Genomic DNA, 23669 nt, shown 5'->3' with positions numbered 1-23669 from the left:
GCTCTCATTGCCAGGATGTAGGATAGGTCCTTTTGAACATCCAAACTTAAGGATTAAGATAAAATTTGAATTGTTTAAAATAGTGATTTAAAAACATTTTTTTTAGTGCAGTTTTTTTTTTTTCAAAAATGAAGTTTGGTTAAATAGAAGACTAAATGTTGCCTTTGTGCAATCATCACAAATCATGAACTAGCTCAAAGAATAGTTTAGAAGGGAGAGCAAAGCAGGAGGAGGCAGCACAATACAGTGGTTGTAAGTGTAGACTCTGAAATCAGAATACCTGGGTTTGAGTTATAATTTCTGATGAATGAAAGCCAAGTAGCTCTTTTGTTTAGTTATTTGATTTTTGGATATTTTGTTGGATATTTTGATTTTCTTTTAGGTATATAGGAGAGCAGTTTAAAACAGTTCTTTTGTTTTGATGATAGAAAAATGTGTGCTTCAAAACAGCTTTCCAGCTTTAAAATATTGGCATCAGTCTTTGTATAAAGATGCTGTCTTATTTAGTCTGGTGAAAAGATTCCAAAAGCGTGTGGTGACATGGCACGCATCAATGCAGTGAAGAGGTAAGTCATGACAGGCGTGCAGTCTATTACCAACAAAATTATGAAATTGCTGGTGGTGTGAGAGAAGTACAGGAAATTGGAGAAGATTCCAGGTAATCATCTTGAAGATTACCTGAGATCTCTCACAAATCCAGATTTGCACGAGTAAGTGCTGGACAGTAACTGAATAAATTCCTGGAGAATTCTGTGATCTTTCAGTCTCAACTCAGAAATACATTATTTCCCTGTGGCAGGAATGTATCAAAACCTCCCTAAACCATTTAAAGCATGAGCCATTAGAATGTAGAATCCCCAATCACAATATAAATGGACCTCAATCATCTTAATGAACTTCATTAAGGTTCATTAAGATGATTGTATGGGTTCTTCTGGGGCTACTGCAGATAAGGACTTAAACATCAAGTCTTTCACTGGCACAAATGGAAGATGAAATTCTTAGTTATAACTACACAAATAGAAATTATGTTGATGTTGGCTGTGCCTTGTGGGTCAATATGATATAGAGCTGGTAATGAGAAAACAAAGATAACCTCTCAAATATGAACTTATGAATCAATGTGGGTAAGTATGCCAATGATTCATCTGCAAAGACATAAAAAGAGAATTTTATGAGTAATGAGAAGAGAATTTGAGTTTTCATAGACTATACATGACTATACTTCCTTATTGGATAACTATCCTGTTTGCATTTCCATATAAATTTTTGAATCAGCTTGTCAGTTTCTACAAAAAGCCTGCTGGAAATTTTTTGTGGGTGATTAGATAATATACATAACAATTTGAGGGGAATTAATATCTTAACACCTAATCTTTCCATCCATAAACACAGTGTACCTCTTCATTTATTTATATCTCTTGCAAGAGCCACTTTTTAAAAAGTTTTTATTAATTCCAGTTAGTTAACATACAATGTAATATTAGTTTTGGGTTTACAATATAGTGATTAAACACTTCCATACATTACTCAGTGCTCTCACAAGTGCCCTCCTTAATCTCCACCACCTATTTAACCCATTCTTCCTCTTCCCCTTTGGTAATCATCAGTTTGTTCCCTAACAGTTAAGAGTCTGTTTCTTTGTTTGCCTTTTTTTTCCTCCTTTGCTTGTTTCTTAAATTCCCAGGAAAGGCCATTTATTAAGTCTATTAGGTTTTTTATAGTTTTTGAGATCTTCTATGTAGAAGACCATGTTGTCTGCAAATAGAGACAATTTTATTTCTTCTTTTCCCAAATGTATGCACTTCCCATCCCTGCCTCCTCCCACTCCACACACAACCTTCCCTTTTTGTATTCCCTACTGCAGTGGCTAAGGTCACCAGCACAATGGTCATTAGGAAGAACAAAGCAAAAAGAAAAAAAAAAAAAAAAAAGGAAGAACAAAGCATACATCTTAGACTTTTAGCCAAAAAAAAAAAAAAATGCTTGGGGTCAAGCATTTAGTCTTTCATCATTAAATATGATGACTAGATTTTTTTTTACAGATGCCTTGTAACAATATGAGGAAGCTGGCCTTTATTTCTAGCTTGCTGAGTTTTTATTCTAAATAGATGTGGAATTTCTGTCAAATGATTTTCCTGCATCTATTGAAATGATCGTATGGTTATTATTTTTTTTCAGGCTATGGATATGATGAAGTACACCAATTGATTTCATATATTGGACCAACCTTGCATTCTTAAACTCTACGTGGCCAGGATGGACTTTCCTTTTAAAATATTGCTAAATTTGATTTGCAAATATTCTGTTAAGGATGGCTATGGTCTATGTTCAGGAGAAATATTGATCACCAATTACTTTTTTCTTATGTCTCTGTCTCACTTTAGCATCATAGTCATGTTAGCCTCATAAAATATATCAGAGATCCTTGATCTTCTCTTTACTGGAATAGATATTGTGGAATTGGCATTATTTTTTACTTATTTAGTTGTACTGAAATATTTTTAAGATTCTTAAATTATCTGTAGATTCTGAAATGATGCTGTTTCCTTTCACTGCTTATTATAGATATTTATGCCTTCTTTTTCTTTGTATTGCCATGGGATTAATGATCTTTTTCATAAAAAATGTTCTGTTGTTCCTATTTTGTTGTTTCTCCTCTATTTTCATCTTCTTTTTTATCACTTCTGTTTTTACTTTCTTGGTTTTTAGTTCACAATGTTTTTATTCTAATCTATTGAGTTGGATGCTTAGGTATTTCCAGGCTTTCTTCTTGCCTGATCTGTACTTATGCAACACATTTTCTTCTATTACAGATTTAGGTGGAACTGTGAACAGTATGCAGTAATTGAAGTTTTCATTTTTTGTTTTACCTGTGGACAACTGAGCCAGAGACATTTATTGAAGTATCACTTTTCTCCTACAACCTACATTGCCACCTTTGTCCTAACTCGAGAATCTACAGGTAATTGTTTCTGGATTCTCTTACCATTGGTCTATTTGACTACCAAATGCAATGCCACATTGTCTTTACTAGTTTATGGGAAGTCTTAGTCTGGTAAATGATCCAAATTTGCTCTTCAAAAGTATCTTGGCTATTTTTGCCTTTTAGCATCTCCATATGTAATTTTATAACTAAATTTTAAAATTTCCAAAAAAAGAACGCTTATGGGATTTTGACATGAAATGCATTGAATAATGTGGGAAATTGATCTTTATTGAGGAATGCTAAAGGATATGAATCATCGTATGTGCTATATCCAGTGCCATGGCAACCACAGGAAGAGGTACTGTGAAAATTATGAAGAATAGACTATCATAATAAGCCTGATACAGAATTAAGTGTAACAGAACATCAGAGCAAGCTCAGTTAACTACTGATAAAAATAGAGTTTCTGCCATTTACTAACAGTAGGATGATTCATAACAACTGTAGCTCTAATTCCAATTCCATATAATAGAACTAAAAATCCTCACAGAAATTTATAGCCAGTTGCTGGTTACCTGCATGCTATGTGGTATTTTGTTGTTCCTTTTCTTTTTTAAATGTTTTATTTATTTATTCATGAGAGACAGAGAGAGAGGCAGAGACATAGGCAGAGGGAGAAGTAGGCTCCATGCAAGGAGCCTGATGCGGGACTTGATCCCGGGACTCCAGGATCATGACCCGGGCGGAAGGCAGGAGCCAAACAGACGAGCCAGCCAGGGATCCCCTTGTTGTTTCTTAATAATAAAATAAACTAACTCTATATTTATGCGTGGGCTTATTCCTCTGGATTTCAATTTCTTTCCTCATCTCCCCAACTATATATAAATCACTTTAATGGAAAATAGGTATCCTTTTTTAAATTAAGATTTTATATAAAACATAGAGAGGCAGAGACATAGGCAGAGGGAGAAGCAGGTTCCCTGTGGGGAGCCGAATGTGGGACTTGATCCCAGGACATGGGATCATGCCCTGAGCTAAAGGCAGATGCTCAATCACTGAGCCATGCAGGCATCCCCAAAATAGGCATCTTTAATATTGTCTTTCAGCCAAAAAATTTAATGAATCCATCTTTAAGCCTAATTCAGTAATGTTTTATAATCTTCTATATAGTGGTCCTACACTACATGATTTCAGGTGTTTCATACTTTTGATGCCAATTAAATGGTATTTTTAAAATTTTCACTCTGCTGGTGGTATGTAGAATCAGCTTATTTTTCAATATTAAAACTATAAAACAACTAAACTTCTTTACTTCTAATACTTAATCAGTACATTTTTGCTTTTTTATACACAATTGCAACACCCACAATGTCCATGTTTTCCTTTCTAATCCTTATGCCTATTTCCTATTCTTGCTTCATTGCACTGATTAACTCCTCTAATAAAATGTTTAAAAAAAGGGGTGAAGCATTAAATCAGTAGGTAGTAAGTATAAATTGTGATTCTTATAGATGTTCATCAGATCAACAAGGTTGCCTGGAGGTTTGTGACAGAGGAAAACCAAATGGGAAGCCTGTAAAGTAGGAATTATGAATCTTTGTTATATCTACATTACTTCCATAGCTGTCACTATATAGAACTCACTTTTCACTAAATTTGTGTTCACCAATAAAAGTAAAAATTTAAAAAAAAATTTTTTTTTTGGGGGGGTCCTTCTCATAAGGATCAGTTAGGACATCTTCCATGACCAAACCTTACAGTAGCTCAACCCAAAATATGTACTGCTAGACCTTCTTTCTCAGGTCTGAATGGTCAATTAATATCTGATGGTAGTGTTCTCAGTTCACTGTTCATAATGAAACCAAAAATTTGTCCACACAGACTAGAAATTGGCTACATTACTGTTAGGCATGCCCTCTCCTCTGCAGAGGTTCTCACCCTAAAGGTCCCCATCTTTTCAAAATAGTTCAGCCATTCAGGAAGAGAATCAGGTGGGCAAGAAATGTGAAGGATCCAGTGGGAACTACATGAAGAACTATGTGAACATAAATATATGTACAGACACCCTCATTCTTGCCAAGTATGCTCTTCTGTAGGCAACTCCAGCAAGGGTCCTCATCTAAAGCTGTTCATGGAGGAACAGGCAGAACCACAGGAAAGAGACCAGGAGATATTTTAGAGATATCAAGTTCTCAAATCTGTGGCAGGCATAATTTCTCATCCCAAGAGTTTTGCTCTACAAGTGTCATTTGTTCCCAGGGAAAACAGTTGGGGTTGCACAATGGAAGTCCTGAAGAGACATTAGTCAGGGTCTTTACGTGTAATCACTATGGTTTATATAAATGTACGTAAAAAATAATAAAACCATAATGTCACTTTAACACACCAAGAATCAAGGCCACCAGAGTCAAAGACAGTAAAGAGAACTGTCATGGGAATGGGATATCAAAAGCAGAGCGTCTGGAATGCAAAGCAAATTTAGATGTAGCTTTTTGCATATTAGTCTTAGCATCCAGTTGGAGGAGGATAGAGAGGAAAGATAAAAAGAACGAATAATAACTGAAAACATGCTCTACATTGTATTTTTTTAATGATAAAATATTCAAATGGATGAAGTAGGCTTGCTTGAAGTCACACAATCTGTGAGTAGCTGAGCCAGGATTAAAACACAAGACCATCTGCCTCAGTACCAAAGCATTTCCACAATACCAAACTCTTAGTGAGGAAGAATAAACGGGAGACCTGGTCAAGGTGCACCAATTTAAAGGTCCAGGATCCTTCCAGAGAGACAGATCAACTTAAATGCAATGTATATGCTTGAGATGGGAAAATGCATAAACATCACCTGTATTGAATCTGATCCACCTATCTTTCCATCTTTGTACAAGAATTTTACATGTATCTTTAGGGGTTATGCTAAGCCCCTTCCTTATAATGTAGTTTCTTAATTTTTTTTTTTTTTTTTTTTTTTTTTTTTTACTCACGCTTTTTTCATGTCCTTTATTGGGAATTCCTGTATGGCCAAAATTATGCCAAGCTATTATTAGCAATTTCACAATATCTGGTTATTGTTATATGGTATAATAAAGAATATATAACTTGACAATATTCTATATACATAATTTGTTCCACTGACCATAAAAAGCTTTACACACCATGTTGAAAATGTTCTTCATTTACGATTACTTTCCATCATCTTTGCTGAGCTAGGTATCACCACACTATAGACATGAATTCTCTTGCATAATTTTATCTATTAAAGATGTCCCATAAATATCAAATCAGTCAGGTTCCTAGTATTCATTAAGGCTTGAACTCATACTGAGAAGGCTTTATTGTGTTCAGTTCATTATGATTTTACCACTGTTATGAATCCTCTGGTGTACAGTGAGCTGTGACTTCTGAATGAATGCTTTCCCACATACAGCACACCGATAGGGTCTTTCCCCAGTATGAATTCTCTGATGTAAAACAAGATCTGACTTCTGGGAAAAAGCCTTTCCACATTCAGCACATACATATGGTTTCTCTCCTGTATGAATGCGCTGATGCCCTGGGAGGTGGGACTTCTGAGAGAAGGCTTTTCCACATTCACTGCATATATAAGGTTTTTCTCCTGTGTGAATTCTCTGATGTCCAATGAGGTGTGATTTCTGACAGAAGGCCTTTCCACATTCACTGCATTTATAGGGTTTCTCTCCAGTATGCGTTCTCTGATGTATGATGAGCTGTGACTTCCGGGAGAAGGTCTTCCCACATTCAGTACATTCATAAGGTTTCTCCCCCGTATGAATTAACTGATGTGTAATGAGTTCTGTCTTCCTGCTGAAGGCTTCCTCACACTGAGCACATTTGTAAGGTTTCTCCCCAGTGTGAATTCTTTTATGTATAATGAGGTGGGACTTCTCACAGAAGGCTTTCCCACATTCAGTACATTCATATGGCTTCTCTCCAGTATGAGCTCTATGATGTATAATCAGCTGTGACTTCTGGGAAAAGGCCTTCCCACACTCTCTACATTCATAAGGTTTCTCTCCAGTGTGAATTCTCTGATGTATAATGAGGGGTGATTTCTGGGAGAAGGCTTTCCCACAGTCACTACATTCATATGGTTTTTCTCCAGTGTGAACTCTCTGATGTATAATGAGGGATGATTTCTGAGAGAAAGCTTTTCCACATTCAGAACATTCATAAGGTTTCTCCCCAGTATGAGTTCTCTGATGTACAATGAGATGAAACTTCTCACTGAAGGCTTTCCCACATGCACCACAATCATATGGTTTCTTTCCAGTATGAATTCGTTGATGTACAATGAGCTGTGATTTCTTAGCAAAGGCTTTTCCACATGTAATACATACACAGGTTTTCTCCTTAGTTTCAATATTCTGATATTGAATAAGGGATTGTTTACTACTAAAAATGTTTCCACACTGATTATTATTATTGGGCATTACTCCATTGTGAATTTTCTCAAGATGAGAATAGGAAACACCATGGCTAGATGATTTTCCACATCCAAAACTTTCATCAAGGTTTTTTCTTGAACTGCTCTTATTACAAATACGTAGGTCAATATTATATTTCAAGTTCTTTTTAAATATATCATAGTTATGGGATTTTTGCTTTAAAGTATCTTGATCTATGCATTCATGAAATATTTTTCCCAATGCATTATATTTATGGCCTGACTCCATAGTCACTGTTTTGTTGCTGATGACTGTTACTTGCCTGAGAAGCTTGTCTTGATTCTCCTGACATCTCTGCAGCTGACCATCATCTTGACAGACTTTTAAGATGGAGTACAATGAACTATCTTTTGTGACTCCTTTCAGGATATTATTACGGAAGGAAACAGACCCCAAAATACATGATTTGGGGTTGTCAAGGTTACTTTTCCTGTCTAAAAGAAAGAAAGATAAAATAAAACGATTGTAAAGAACAATTAACAGAATGCAAAAGAACAGAACAAATAATCCAATGTAGTTGATAAGCTCAGACCATAGGGATGGGGCTGGCCATCTCATAAGACAGTACAGCATACAGTATGATCAGATGAATGATGGGAAAGGATGTTAAAGAGAAAAGTTCATGGAAAAATTAGACCTGAAGAAGATAGAAAAGTATTTGATTATCACTCTAATTTTGGATTATTATTCTAGAATCTTTTCACTTCCTCTGCTTTCTGAAACCTTTATCAGCTTTTGAATTTATTTATCTTATAAACCATTTGCTATATATATATATATTTTTTTTTTCACTATTATTATCCTGCCACCACTATCCACAGAAACAAGGTTCCTCTGTAGTCAAAATACTTTTAACTCTCCTCAGTCTACTTTCCTAATTAAAAACTAACACAAACAACAGAAAAATCCAAGATCCTGCTATGGATTCAGTATCAGATTCACACAAAGAACCCAAGCTTATATTCCACTACTTGCCATAAATACCTTCTATATGTACCAAGTAAAACTAGCAAAATTCTCCCAGAAAAGCCTTAATTCTCTAACTTTAAAGTTTTGTTCATATACTCTAAATTCTCCCAGAAAAGCCTTAATCCTCTAACTTCAAAGTTTTGTTCATATAGTCTCTTTCCACCTGTTGGCCTTTACCCTCCTCCTTCAGCATCATCAACACTTTATATATCTCTCAAAGCAGCTACAGCTATATGCTCTGGAAAATGCCTTCTCAAATTGTTACATCTTTAGACTCTCATTTTTTCTGAACTTTTAAAAACAGTAGCTGTATTTGACATATAATTTATATAGCCATGTACCTGGAGGTCTTACCATCTAAAGTGCAACCTATGTTCTTGGGAGGACTTTGCCTTTCTATTGCCTTTCATAAAAGGTGTTAGAGATATACATATATGCAGAGAGAGAAAGAGGATAAATAAGAAATAGCTCTCCTTTATAAAGGCTCACAATTATTTGCTGAATGCCTACTAAATTCTCAGTACAGGAACAAAGAATAAGAGATTTCAATAAGGACAGAACATAAACTTCAGGCATCAATCAATCAAGAAAACAAAAACTGATATTTCACTTCCCTTGTCTTCCATCTGCCTGATTTTCATCTGGATACATCCAATTTGGTATGTCTCTTTTTATGATCCATGGATCTTCTCCTTGTTCCAACTTAGAGATGACATCTGGTTTGGAAACTGGATATCCTATTAAATGGAAATAGAAGAACTGGGATTGACTACACTGAAGGAAAAGTGAAGGTGTAGTTTCAAGAGAGCTACAATGAAGCAGTCCAGGTGGCCCTTAAAAAAAAATGACCTCCATTTGGGAGGGTCTAAAGATCATAAAAGTCATTATATATGTCAGTAACTACAAACCACAGCACCTTATGAGAAAAGGCTCTTGGATGGACAAGTCTGAGTTATGTAGGAAAGCCATCCTTACCCATTGAGACTAGGTGGCTGAAGTTCTCCAGCATCACATCCTTGTACAGGGTCTTCTGAGCAGGGTCCAGTTGCTGCCACTCCTCTTGGGTAAAATCCACAGCCACATCCTTGAATGATACTAAGCCCTGTAACAGTATATTCCTGTTCAATCTGAAGTGATCATTTTCATTTTCATCATCTCTACTGCAGTATACAAAACTATGCCTATGCCTAGTTTTGTATCACAGTATTTGGGAAAAACAATACAAAATCTTGTCTTTACAAGAAGAGCCAGTCACAGATCAGGAGAACAGAAGAGAAGAGAAAAAAAAAAAAAAAGGAGAACAGAAGAGATAGATCAAAATGCCAATTTGATACAAATGGTAATTTAATAAATGATAAGGGCAGCATTCAATAACTGAAAGGAAGACAGATTATCAAAGAATAATACTGAAACAACTTGATAATCAACAGAAGAATAATGTTGAATCCCTATGTTAAAGGTAGAATTGTATCCCCTTAAAATCTGTATGTTAAAGTTCTAACTACCAGTTTCTCAGAATGTGACCTTATTTAGAAACAGAGTCATTTCAGATATAATTAATTCTCTGACATCATTAGGGTGGACCCTAATCCAATATGACCGATGTCTGTATCTAAAGGAGAAATTTGCAGAGAGACAGACATATCTAGAAGAAACATGATATGAAGTGATAGGGGAAAAGATGGTCATGTACATGCCAAGGAGAGAGGCCTGGAATAGACTGTTCCCTTATAGCCTTCAGAAAGAATATCAAAGCTGCTGACACCTTGAGTTTTGACTTCTAGCCTCCAGAACTATGAGACAATAAATTTCTGCTGTTTGATCTACTCAGTTTGTGGTACTTTGCTACAGTAAAGTAGCAAATGAATAGACTGTAACCTATGTCTTAGATAATAGAAAACATACCTTCTGGATGGAGCAAAAATTTAAACTCTAAAAAGATAGCCAAGAGCATTAAAGTAACAAAACAAAACATGGGAAAACTTTTAGTAATAATTATAGAGCAGAAAAAGCCTTTTAAAAAGAAAACATTAAAAAGAGAAAACACACATATGGAGAAACACAGAATGTCAGAGTTCTTAAAGATCATAATTTAATCCCCTCAATTTATAAGAAAATAATCATAGCTTCTCCTCAATGAACAGTCTCATATATATATGCTAGACCTAATAATATAACGAAGTACACCAATTACAATAGCAATACTGAAAACAGATGTAACGAGAAATATCAGGAAACACCCAAGAAAAAAAAAAGATTATTGATGTGACATTAAAATAAGACTTGGGTAAGTGTAGAGGCATAAGGTATTTCTGGAGGGAAAAGTGACTATTTTAATTATGTTCACAATAGTTATCACCCAATAGAGGAATCTCAGTTATCTATTTTATTTTATTTTATTTATTTTATTTTATTTTTTAAGATTTTATTTACTTATTCATGAGAGACACAGAGAAAGAGGCAGAGACACAGGCAGAGGGAGAAGCACACTCCATGGTACTCGATCCCAGGATTCCAGGATCACACCCTGGGCTGAAGGCAGGCGCTAAACTGCTGAGCCACCCAGGGATCCCTATCTGTATTATTTTAAAATGTTTTTCAGGTTTTCCCCCTAATCTTTCATTATTATCAAATATTTCTTTGAGATTAAAAAAAATAAACACTGTTTCAAATGACATTTTCCTGCTTAAAAGCATCCTTTGGTTCCATCCTTGCATACACAATCAGCCTCATCTCAGTCATCTCGATTTCAAGATGCCTCTCACCCCATGCCAAGTCCCATATTCACACCATCAAACTGCCAGACATTTAGTTTGTCCTTTAGACAGCCTTATTAATTTTCTCATTTTACATATGAGAAAAATGAGGATTACAGTGGTTAAGTAACTACTTGCCAGAGGTTATACACTGAATATATGATTAACTCGCAGATTTAAAAGCAGGAATTCTGAATCAATAGCTTGAGTTCTTGACCACTGCACTCCACACTACTTCCTGGATACTGTGAACAAGATCTTTTGTATCTTACTGTTTTATTTTTTTAAAGATTTTATTTATTTACTCATGAGAGACACAGAGAGACAGAGACAGAGACAGAGACATAGGCAGAGGGAGAAGAAGGGTTCCCATAGGGAGCCTGATGCAGGACTTGATCCCAAAACCCCGAGATTATCACATGAGCCAAAGGCAGACGCTCAACCATTGAGCCATCCAGGTGCCCCTGTATCTTATTCTTTTAATAACATCTTTAGTCAAACTCCCCATGAAACACCCTAAATCTTAGTTTCCCTCAAATTCTCAGCCTTCCTAAAACTACTCTGCCCTTTCTACTTTTGTAACTGTTGCTTCCCATCCTTATCCTACTTCCCTCATGATTCAAAGTTCAATAATCTTTTGAGCCTATTTTTTACTTTCTTAAAAAGCTGGTTGTTCTCCTGTTTCTGCTTTAACAGTTCCTTGTTCCCATGTCTATTACAGAGCTTTTATCTGTCAATGCTGGTTTACAAATCCATTTACCTAATTTTTCTCTGCATTCCTCCCAGAAATAAAACCATACCTAAATCTTCTTGAGATACTCCACAGCCAGCCAGTGCATATGATACACATTAGGTACTCAACAAACATTTGGTAAAAACAAATGAATGACGATTATAAAGTTCACGTTTAGTTAAAAACAGTTTTGTGTATTACTCAGTTGTATTCTTCTGAATAACAGCGACATGAGAAAGAAAATAAATGTAGAATGTAGAGAAAATCCATTCTGACAGGAAGTTTAATAGGTGTAATTCTAACATTCTGATTTTGCTTTTTTAATTATACTCAAATGCTTCAATATACTATATACGTATAAATTTTGTTAACTTTGAGAAAAGTATAGTACATAAGCATTGGGAAATTTTACTTTTATCATCTACAAACACTCTTATGACTTGGGTGACTGGGAGAATGGAAGAGGTGGAGGAGAACAGATATGTGTACAAATGACTTCACTCCTGGACAATATGCAAAAGATATAAATCCCTCTTCCTAAAGGAAGAGGCATATAATCAGTTAATTAGTCCTGGTAGTTAGATTTATTAAGCTAATAAAAAGTCCATAATAAAAGCTAATAAAAGTTCTCTAGAGCTGCTCTAACAGAAATTTAAGACTGACCTGATAAGTAATTTTAAACTTTCCAGTAGCCACATTCAAAAAATTATTTCAAATATATATATGTATCCCAATACATCCAAATATTGTTTCAAAGTGTAACCAATCCTTAAAAATTATTAGTGAGCTTTTTGGAACTATATCTTCTAAACTCAGTATGTATTTTACATATATGGCACATTTCAATTCACACTAGCCAATTTCAAATGTTTAGTTAACCACATGTGGCTGGTGGCCACAACTCTACAGCTACTGATATCCAGAAGAAAACAACTCCATCTTTTCTCTATAGAACTCACTTAATAAGCTGTACTGTAAAATATACACGAGAATTCTAGATTGGACAGTAACAGTGATGATGATATAATAGTAATACTAACAATAACAACTAACAATACAGAACAAACTATCCCCAGATACAGTTCCAGGCATGGTTTTTATTCACTTAATTCTCACAACAACCCTGTGAGGATTCTAACCTCCATTTTAAATTTAAGAAAACAGTCCCAATTTAAATAAAATATTAAAAAAAAAGAAAGGAAAAGAAAACAATCCCAGTGCATCTGCTAAGATAATAAAGAAATCTAAGTACTGGCATGGGAAAGACATTCAAAAATCTTAACATGGGACAGTAAAATTTTAAAAGTTGCAGCACGGAATGTTTACTATAACATTATTTTTCCAAAGAAAAACATAATAAAGAGACACTGTTGGGCAGCCCAGGTGGCTCAGCAGTTTAGCGCCGCCTTCAGCCCAGGGCCTGATCCTGGAGACCTGGGATTGAGTCCCACGTCGGGCTCCCTGCATGGAGCCTGCTTCTCCCTCTGCTTGTGTCTCTGCCTCTGTCTCTGTCTCTCTCATGAATAAATAAAATTTTTAAAAAAGAGAGGCACTCTTATACATTTGTATTTTCACACATACACATTTAATCACAGTTATATTCATATTGAAAAGGTTTGGAGTATTACAAACAAATGGTAAACACTGATAATCTCAGGAGGAGGAGAGCTGAAGTTAAAAGGTCTCTCAGTAAAAAAAAAAAAGGTCTCTCAGTTTTAAATTTTTTATTATTTATACAGTTTAAAGTTATATACTGTGTATATAGCCAATGTTGGCAGGGAGAAAAAGTATCACAGACTGCTAAAAATGGAAGTGCAGAGAAGGAACTGGCCTTGAGTTGTACAGTGATCCTACATAATCAGAAACCACAGCAAAGGGTAAGGAGCATCAGGGGCCCGTGCTCTACCAAGCTTTGCCAGATAATTATAATTTAAGAATTGCCCTTTTGGAGGAAAACATATTCTGGAAGAACATTTAAAATGTACCAATCCTGTGTTATCTGGATTTTACCAGTAGATAGAACTGGACAATAGGAAGCCTCTGTAATCAATTAGGTTCTCTAAACCAGAAATCTAACAAACATTTTCCATAAAGTTTGTATATTAAACATTGCAGGCCATTTGGTCTCTGTTGTACTTACCCAACCCTGCCATTGTTGCAGGAAAACAGCCATAGATGATACATGAACAAACAGTATGGCTGTGCTGCCAGTAAAACTATTCATAAAAACAGAGAACTGGATTTGACCAACAGGTAGTAGTCTGGTGAGCCCAGCTCTGAAGGATCAAGTTCAAGGCATTTGGCTATGACACTATGATACCTTCCCTCTAAAAGAGATCATTCTATGACATAGCTATATGCAACCTATTATTGCTTTTTCCACAGGGCTGCTGATGAAAACACTATATACTCCATTACATTTTGGTCTTTTGAAAGACCCAAAATGGAAATTTTAGTCTCACATGGCAAAAAATAATTTCTTCCCATGAGAAATTTATGTTTTCTCTTTAGAGGATTGCAAATCATGTAACTCATGAAGTCTACAAGAAGATCAAAGAAATTACCATGTCCATTTTTAAAAAGTTTTCAGGCCAGGTTATCCACATGTTACCTAGAAACTCTTTCTAGGTCTTGATTTTTAGTTTGGCTACATTTTTCCTAATCCAAATTTTATCTATCTGTTCTTTCCCATTTGATTGAACAGAAAATAAAGGAGGAAATTTTAAAAATTAAAAATACAAGCAACTCACCTGGGACTTCATGATTTTCTGCTCTCTTCTAAAAGGGCAGATGTCTGAAAAAGCAAAACTGGTGATCAGAAGGACATTTTCATAGACCAGACTCTGTCTGCAGCTTCCATATTCATCACTTTAGAAACGTTCACCACTAGAAGTCAGGTGGATAATACGATGACCAATGGGATAAGGCTGTTTGGTCCTTGCAGAAGGGTCAGGAAGCATTAGGTGAAGGAAGTCCTCTTGTGACTACACTATAATGATACAGAACTTGGTCAAGGTCATTTAATTGTAAAGATGAGAAGATATGTTTCATATTGACTTACTAACAGCTTATAGTTCCCCTATGAACCAGTAATTCTATTCGTAGAAAATTTTCACAAGGCAATAAACATTAATAGATCTATATAATCATTAACGGCAGATGGACTTCCCTGGCAAGAATGCCCATGACCAAAACTGAGAAATGTATTCCCTTATCCCCCCAGAAAGAACCTGCAGTTGATTCCAATAATCTCCCAAGAGGTCTTTTATATTTCCCTTCACTCAGCAAATTCCCCTGCCAACCAATATTCATGGACCAAAATCTTAAAATTTAAGATATTTTCTGTTTAAACTATTATTTCTGGGTGGCTCAGCAGTTGAGTGCCTGCCTTCGGATTGGGGCATGATCCTGGAGTCCGGGGATCAAGTCTCACAACAGGCTCCCTGCATGGAGCCTGCTTCTCCCTCTGCCTGTGTCTCTGCCTCTCTCTCTCTGTCTCTCTCTCTGTGTCTCCCATGAATAAATAAATAAAATCTTAAAAAAAAAAAAAAACAACTATTATGGCAGATTTTCAAAAGAGTAGTCATCTGCATATAAAAATGGTGATAGCAAAAAAAAAAATGGTGATAGCTTGGAACCACTCATACAAGAGAATATGATACAATGCAGAAAGGTATATACCTGGTCAATTTTTCTCAGTCCCAGGAGGAATCATACAGACAAGACTGAAGTGATTCAGAGGAACTGAAAGCTCCCATGACAGGGAAACTGTTTTATGTGGAGTATTCCAGGCGTTGTCAAAACTGATCTGAAAGGAAACAATCAAAATAGTGATGCTTATGTCTGAGTACCCAGCAGGTGTTCAGTGTTTCCTGAATAAAATATAAAATGATTGCAATAAGCTTAGAAAAAGGCCGAAAATCATACTTTTAGTAATAATCCATCCTTTTTTATTTGTTTGGTCCATCATTGTTGCGGGGGGAGGGAGGGCAGGCTAAGGGTGCAATGGTGGACTGAAAAGGGGTCTGACCTTTAAGAATTCGATAGTCGCATAAACCTGTGGAAATTTTAATGTATGTAAAAGTCTTTCCCAGTAAACTGAGGCTGATCATCATGACTCCCTCATCCCATTATTGCTCTCTCCAAATTTCTGAATCCTCAGGCCTTCCAATGACACATTCAACAGAACTGCCCCATGACCGTCACATCACTGAGCATCACATGGATGTCCCGGTCTAGTCCCCAATCACTGATTCTCCAGAGTCCCCTAAATCACTGGCCCCGGCTAGTTCCCCTACACGCCATTTCTGATCCCACAGACAACCCCATCACTGACACATCATTCCCCAATTACTAATCCCATACCTCACTCCAACCCTGACTCCCAAATAAACCCAACCCTAACCCCACATACCTCCCGCCCCGTGACTTCACACGCCTCCAAGCACTGACGCCCACAGACACCCCCCCCCCCCCCCCCCGTTACCAATCCCACGGACTGGAGGCACGTCCCCGCCTTCTGACCTGCGGCTCCGTTATCAGGTCTCCGAAACGCCCATCACCGCTTTCCCCGGGACGGCTGTCACAGCCATACTGGCGAACTCTCCCGCTTCCGGTGTGGAAGAGAACAGCGCGGGGCTCCCGAGCCTGCGCCGTGCGGTACGGGGCGGCTTTGCCCACTCCGCGTCGTCGGCGGCTTTGTTCAGGAGGCAAGATGGCGGCCCCCAGGCCCCGAGTTTCGCCGTGTGAGGCGCCATCTTGAGAGTCTGGTCAGTTCCGTACACGCGGAGGAATTCGGGTTGTTTCTGGCAGGGCCACCGCGGGGGCCCGAGATGATGGAAAGGGGGAATACACGAACCAATGAGGTGCGACCTTTTGCCGGAAGCTATTTTATAGGAGGATTGGGGAAGAAGTGTGAGTGACAACGACCTCTATTAAGAGACTGCATTTGGCGAAAGGGAAAGAGTTTGGAATGTTAAGATACTGTCCTTGACGACGCTACTTAAACATGTTCGTAAATGGCACAGCCCTGCACCTGGAGGTCCTACTTGCTGAGAGGGGTGAAAAGTGGAATAGTACCGTCCCCTTCGCGGAGATGCCGCTGTGGGAAAGAGGGGCCAAAGAGGTGGAAGGGGTCACGGGGGCGGGGCGTGCCGAGGCAGGGGATGCCCTGTAGAAGTGAGCTTCAAACTAAAAACTAGCATGAGGAATTCTCCAGGGGAAACTCCTTGCAGGAGTTAAGTTGCAGGGGCCGACTGAAGAAGAAAGGAAAACTGAGAGACAGGAGGGAGACTGAGGCACAGAGCGGTGCCGTGGAGAACCCGGAGGAAGCAGGGGCCGCGATAATGCGGCAAAGGAGAGGCCAGTGTGGACAGCGATGGGAGCCTGAAGGGCAGACGAGCGGGCGCTTAGGCACAGCGGAGGAGCTCAGAGGGAGACTGAGAAACAGGAAACCAAAAACAATAGAGAGGAAGCCAGCGACGCGGTTAGATTTCAGGAAAACATGAGTTGAAAAAATAATAAACCAGCGAAGTACTTACCGTAACCTTTAGGTCTTATGTCAGGCATATATATATATATTTATATACATATAAAATACAGTATATATACAGTATATATCTATAATTATCTATAAGTATCTATATGCATTATATATAAATTCACGTTAACATGTTTCATGTGCTTAAATACATCCTATTTTGAATCATGGTTTTCAAAGAAGTCATGGTTTTTGGCTCATGTAATTAAGTAGCGGTTTTACATCGAGCGTTTCCATTTCTCTTGTCAAGTAAAAACAAACCTGGACTTAGATGAAGAGAGGTTTTATTCAGAAAGATGATTACAATAGGGAGAACACTTCATTCTCAGAAATCTGAAGGCATCTCAAAAATCAAAGCGGCCCTGCTCCCCACTCCGGCCTTAAAAAAAAACAACACACACACACACATAGGGTTGAGAAGGGTTAGTAGGAACTTTGTTGAGATGGGAGTGTGCATGTGGCCAAAGCAGGGCATTTAAAAATGTTTCTGGGGTCCTCAGATTCTGAGAAAAAGCTGTTAGGGGAGGATGTTCTGCATATACATATTGCTTTAGTCTGTGTTTAAACTTAGGGACAAGCCAAAACTTAGGGGCCTGTGGGAAGAGAGAAGCCTAATTTTTGGTCAAGACAAGGAAGAGGGTAAGAAGGGTGCAATTGGATCATTCACTTCAATTTATTTTTTTTTTCAATTTTTAAGACTTTATTTATTCATGAGAGACACACACAAAGAGAGAGAGAGAGGCAGAGACACAGGCAGAGGGAGAAGCAGGCTCCATGCAGGGAGCGCAACGTGGAACTCGATCCAGGTCTCCAGGATCAGGCCCTGGGCTGAAGGCGGCGCTAAACCACTGAGCTACTCGGGGTGCCCACATTCACTTCAATTTAAACTCCCAGTTTCATTAATATTTATTGCATGCCTTGGGCTTAAGACAATGTAGCCACTGTGTTAGGCACTAAAGGAACAGTAATGATTAATTCAGAATCCTCCAGGAGTAATGCCAGTAGAAGTTATAGATATGGGAAAAGGGGAAACCATGGAGAGCCTTGTAAGAATTGTAAAAACCACAGCTCTTGATCCAAAGAGTAAGGAGAAACTGTCCCTAATGTAGTGTCTCATTAAACAGGAAGCTGGAGGAGACCTCCTTCATAATGAAATAAAAATTAAAGCTGCTGTAAGATACTATTTTTATCAGCTTGTTAAAAAAATATTCTAATTTTGGAAACATATGGTATTGGTAAGGCCATGGGAATTAGGAATTTTTGTGTATTACTGGTAGCACAGAAAAATGATACAGCCCCTAAATGGGTGGTTTAACAATAGCTAGCAAAAATGCATGTATTAATTATCTATTGCTATGTAATTATCTGAAACTTAGCAGTTTGAAACTATAAATGTTTGTTGTCACATTTCTGTGAGTCAGTTTGGGAATGGCTTAGCTGGATGGTTCAGGCTTAGTCTCATGGGGTTGTAGTCAAGCTGGTGGTCAGGGCTGCAGTTATTTCAAAGCTCAAATGGAGGAGGACATGCTTTCAAATTCAGTCAAATGGCTGATAAGTCTCAGAATATCAATTTCCAAGTTCAGTTTCTTACCATGTGGGCCTTTCTATAGGCTACTTGATTATCCTGACATGGTAGTGGACTTCCCTCTCCTCATGTCTGCCTCAATGTGACAGCTGGCTCTACCAAGACCAAGTGAGTCAAGGGGGAGAGAGAGAAAGCCAGCAAAGGCACACAAAACAGAAGCTACAGTCTTTTTATAACTTAAATTGGAAGTGATAGCTCATTACTTCTGTATTCTGTTTGCTAAAAGTGATTGACTAAGGCCTGCCCACCAACAATGGTATGGGAATTGAGCTCCACCTCTTAAGGAGAGGATGTCAAAGAGCATATGGATATATCTCTAAAACCACAACACTGGGGATACCTGGGTGGCTCAGCGGTTTGGTGCCACCTTCGGCCTGGGCCGTGATCCTAGAGACCCGGGATCAAGTCCCACATCAGGCTCCCTGCATGGAGCCTGCTTCTCCCTCTGCCTGTGTCTCTGCCTCTCTCTCTCTCTCGCTCTCTGTCTCTCATAAATAAATAGATAAAATCTTAAAAAATAAAACAAAACCACAACACTACATAACTTTTACCCTTTGATTCAGAAAGTCCACTTCCAAGAACATATTTCAAAGATGCCTTGGCAAAAAACAAAAACAAACACCTACTAACAAAGGCCTGGTTTTATAAATTATGGCATACACATAGTACAGTACTGTTTATCAGTAAGAGATCCAGAAAAATCTCTATGTACTTTTATGGAGTGAAATTCAGGATATAATGTTATAAGGAAAAATGAAAATGGTTTATTACCACTTAGTTTTATAAAATGTGAAAATGAATGAATACATATAGAGTTGAATCTCATTCTTCATGATAGTTATGTTCTATATAAGGTTGCCAGACAGAATTAGTGAATACTGAACCACTGCTCCTAGAGGAAATATACAAATATATATACTTATAAACACACATATACATAAGACATACACAATACAGATGTATTACAGGGATTATAATCTTAAATTGCAACTTTGTGAATTTTACAACTTGTATAATTAAGATTATAATCTTAAAATCAACTCATCCTGGCGATTTACCTTAGGTCACTCCACTAAGAGGTGCCAGAGTTGGATTCAGATTCCACCAGAGTGGCCCCAGAGCTGGAGTTTCTTACACTACATTACACTACCCCTTCTGTCTCCATCCTCTTGAAAGCTGGAACAACAGGAAGAACATCCCTTCAGTTCAACCTCACATGGAGATGTGTGCATAACTCAAATTTTTCACTATTCTGTGCATGTCTGCTAATGACTACAAAAGCACCACAGATGTGGAATCTGTGAATAATGAAGATCAATTGTATATAATTTGCCTAAAAATAAAAAGTAAATAATGGAAGAATAAATCATCAAAATATGATCTATAAAGAGTGCTGTTAGCTACCCACTGAAATGTAGCAACTTAACCCAAAACTTAGTGGCTTAAAACAACACACTTTATTGTCTCTGTGTGTCAGGAATCTGGACATGGATTATCTGGGTCCTCTGCTTCAGGGTCTCCCACAAACCTATAATCAAGGTATTGGCCTAGACTGGGGTCTTATCTGAAGGTTCAAATGAAAAAAGATCTACGTCCAAGCTCAATTACACGATTATTGGCAGAATTCACTGTTGGAAGGATTGTTGAATGAAGGGCATTCACATCCTTGCTGGTTGTTGGATGGGAGCTACCTTGCCATGCAGGACTCTCCAGCTTGTGAATTCTATATATTTAATGAGGCAAGAGAAAGTATGAGCAAGATGAAGTCACAGTTTTTATAACCTAATCACAGAAGTAATACTCAATGTTGCCATATTCCATTGGTTCAAAGCTATTTACTTATACTGAGGGTATTTGTACAAAGACCATGAATACCAGGAGGTGGGAATCACTGCCCATTATAGACACTTCCTACCACAGGGAAGAAGGAAATAAGAGGAGACAGAGATGGTACCTAATTTTCTTTAAATGCACGTGTTCCATTGCTTTGACTGTAGAACCTCAAAAAAATTACATTATGAAACAAAATTCAATTTTATAAAACAATCCCAAATGTATACTTCTGATCAAAATGAAGTTACAAGGATTGGATTACACGTTCACCTGAAATAATGGGAAAAAACAGAAATGTATGAAACAGTAGTTTTCAAGACATTGGACATCAGGCATTTAAGGACAGTGATCCTTAAAGATGGGAAACAAATGAGGTAACTCCTTTGATTGCTCAGCTTACTGCCTTGAGAAAATTTCCAGGACACAACACAGGGAAGGGAAGCACAGGCAAAGTCCAACAGACACCCAGAGTTGAGGAGACAGAACCGAGAGTACAGGCAGACCAAGGAAGCTAGAATCACAGAGAAGAGGACTAAAGAGGAGAAAGCTGCACCAAAAAGAGAACTCCAGAGATTCCAGAAGTTTCATACTGGAAATGAGATAGCAATGAAAATGAACAAAAGCAACAATCATAGAAAAGAGGGATCCAATAAGAAAAAAAACAAGATTCCATTGCTAGATAAGAAACCCATCCTTCATCAGCTAGGTGATCAGTATGATGCCTTACTAGGGTGCTTTGGATCATACAGTTTCTTAAAAGAAAGAAAACCTTAGAGTAGCAGGCTAAAAAAGGATGATTTCAAACTTTAAGAACCCTTATAATAAAATTCTAGCTGAAAATAAAAAGCTTAAAACATAGCTACATGAAACAAATATGGAACTGACAGATCTTAAATTGTAGGGGGAAAAGGCCACCCAGAGACAAAAAGGTTTGCTGTGAGGTCACTATTGGAAATAGAAAAAAAGAAAAGAAAAGAAAAGAAAAGGAAAGAGGGAAGGAAGGAAGGAAGGAAGGAAGGAAGGAAGGAAGGAAGGAAGGAAGGAAGGAAGGAAAGAAAGAAAGAAAGAAAGAAAGAAAGAAAGAAAGAAAGAAAGAAAGAAAGAAAGAAAGAAAGAAAAGCAAGCTTTAGAAAGAATGAATACCTGAAGTAGAAGTAGAGCTCAAATGCTACCAGTACTAAAAGAAGACAAATAAAAGCTAAAGGATGAAAATAGGGCACTGGTCAGTGATAAGCAAACTTTCCAAATTAAAAAGAGAAGCAGCAAGTAATGGAATTGCACATATTAGCAACCCAGTGGCTCATAATCAACAGTTACTTGAAACCTGGGAACAGTCTTTGGAGACTATCATTTTCAGGTATCCTGCCAAATGCCCACTTATCTAGGTTTTCAGTTTCATTTTTTCTTTTCTTATATTGAGACCATTGTTTCATATTAATTTAGCTGCTGAGAAGTTTGCTTTAAACAAGTTTTCTCAGTGATTAAAGCAAACTTCGTTACAAGTCTAGGATATAAAGAAAATGCTCAAAAAAAAAAAAAAAAAAAAAGAAAGTGCTCAAGGACAGATATTCCTCAAATATTTAACCAGAAGCCTTAATTGTAAACATTTTCATGTCAATAAAAACTTTGAGGGCAGCCCAGGTGGCTCAGCGGTTTAACGCCATCTTCAGCCTGAGGCGTGATCCTGGAGACCAAGAATTGAGTCCCATGTCAGGCTCCATGCATGGACCCTGCTTCTCCCTCTGCCTGTGTCTCTGCCTCTCTCTGTGTGTCTCTCATGAATAAATACATACATACATACATACATACATACATACATACATACATAAATAAATAAATAAATAAATAAATAAATAAATAAATAAAAATTTAAAACAAAACTTTGAGCTCTCGCAGAAGACAAATATTCAACATTTTTGATGAGCCAGTTTTGGGTTGTTCAATATTTACTTTTTTTTTTTTTTTGCTTTATATCTATATGTCTGTTTTTCCTTTCTAACTCTCCATTTGCCAGACTCTTCCATGTTTTCACAGATTTTTCAATTATAGAAACACTTGTACTTCTGAGATCATTGTTATGTATTAGACTAATGCTGTGTTGTCTCTCACTTAAATTTCTTTTAAAAAAAATATTCATGAGAGACACACAGAGAGGCAGAGACATAAGCAGAGGGAGAAGCAGGCTCTCTGCAAGGAGCCTGATGTGGGACTCAATCCCAAGACTCCGGGATCATGACCTTAGCCAAAGGCAGGTGCTCAACCACTGAGCCACCTGGGTGCCCCTCTCACCAAATTTCTTGGTGGAATATTTGCTTTCACTGTTTGTGCAATATGTGTTTATTTCTTGTGCAAATGTTTTTTTTTTAAAGATTTTATTTATTTATTCATGAGAGACACAGAGAGAGAGAGAGGCAGAGACCCACACAGAGAAAGAGGCAGAGACACAGGCAGAGGGAGAAGCAGGCTCCATGCAGGGAGCCTGATGTGGGACTTGATCCCAGGACTCCAGGACTACGCCCTGGGCCGAAGGCAGGCACTAAACCGCTGAGCCATCCAGGGATCCCCTCTTGTGCAAATGTTTTAAAGTCTACTGAGATTAGACTGTTTCAACCCCTATTTTTTCCTTCATTGGTCAGTTTGTTTTTATTATTGTACTATAAGATGTTGGATGCTGTAATCTTCACATTTTAGTAGATCCTGAATGATGCTATGTATGTATATATAGCATATATGCATATATATACATATATATATATATACACACATATATATATATAAAACCAAGTGTGTTTTGACTTTAAGACCACCAAATGTCATGCTTGACTATTTTCTTATTTCACATATTTGTTAATGCAAAGT

The 23669-nt window shown here is 37.4% G+C and overlaps 1 protein-coding gene and 1 long non-coding RNA gene across 5 annotated transcripts in view; one reads left to right on the top strand and one right to left on the bottom strand.

The window, feature by feature from the left end:
• Positions 1-15756, top strand: part of LOC106558730 — a 42852-nt gene extending 27096 nt beyond the window's left edge. Inside the window, exons 4-5 of one of the 3 annotated variants that reach the window (XR_005358407.1) lie at positions 2817-2965; positions 15553-15756. This is a non-coding gene — a long non-coding RNA (uncharacterized LOC106558730). Of the gene's footprint in view, positions 1-2816; positions 2966-4440; positions 5865-15552 lie in introns of those variants that run through there. The other 2 variants (XR_005358405.1, XR_005358406.1) reach the window with 2 other exon arrangements.
• Positions 5501-16535, bottom strand: LOC119863914 (zinc finger protein 300). 2 transcript variants are annotated; one of them, XM_038535004.1, is made up of 6 exons: positions 16378-16535; positions 15535-15661; positions 14604-14842; positions 9340-9466; positions 8979-9101; positions 5501-7829 (listed from the first exon to the last, which is right to left on the bottom strand). In XM_038535004.1, exons 3-6 carry the CDS (start codon positions 14613-14615, stop codon positions 6271-6273), a joined length of 1821 nt encoding a protein of 606 aa, XP_038390932.1. In that variant the 5' UTR covers positions 14616-14842; positions 15535-15661; positions 16378-16535; the 3' UTR covers positions 5501-6270. The 2 variants fall into 2 exon arrangements, with proteins under 2 accessions (XP_038390932.1, XP_038390933.1); XM_038535005.1 differs by having other exon boundaries at positions 14604-14647.
• Between the last annotated feature and the right edge of the window lie 7134 nt (positions 16536-23669).

Source organism: Canis lupus, chromosome 4 (genome assembly GCF_011100685.1).
Source record: "Canis lupus familiaris isolate Mischka breed German Shepherd chromosome 4, alternate assembly UU_Cfam_GSD_1.0, whole genome shotgun sequence".
Classification (NCBI taxonomy): Eukaryota; Metazoa; Chordata; class Mammalia; order Carnivora; family Canidae; genus Canis; species Canis lupus.
This window is presented reverse-complemented; position numbering and strand designations above follow the sequence as displayed.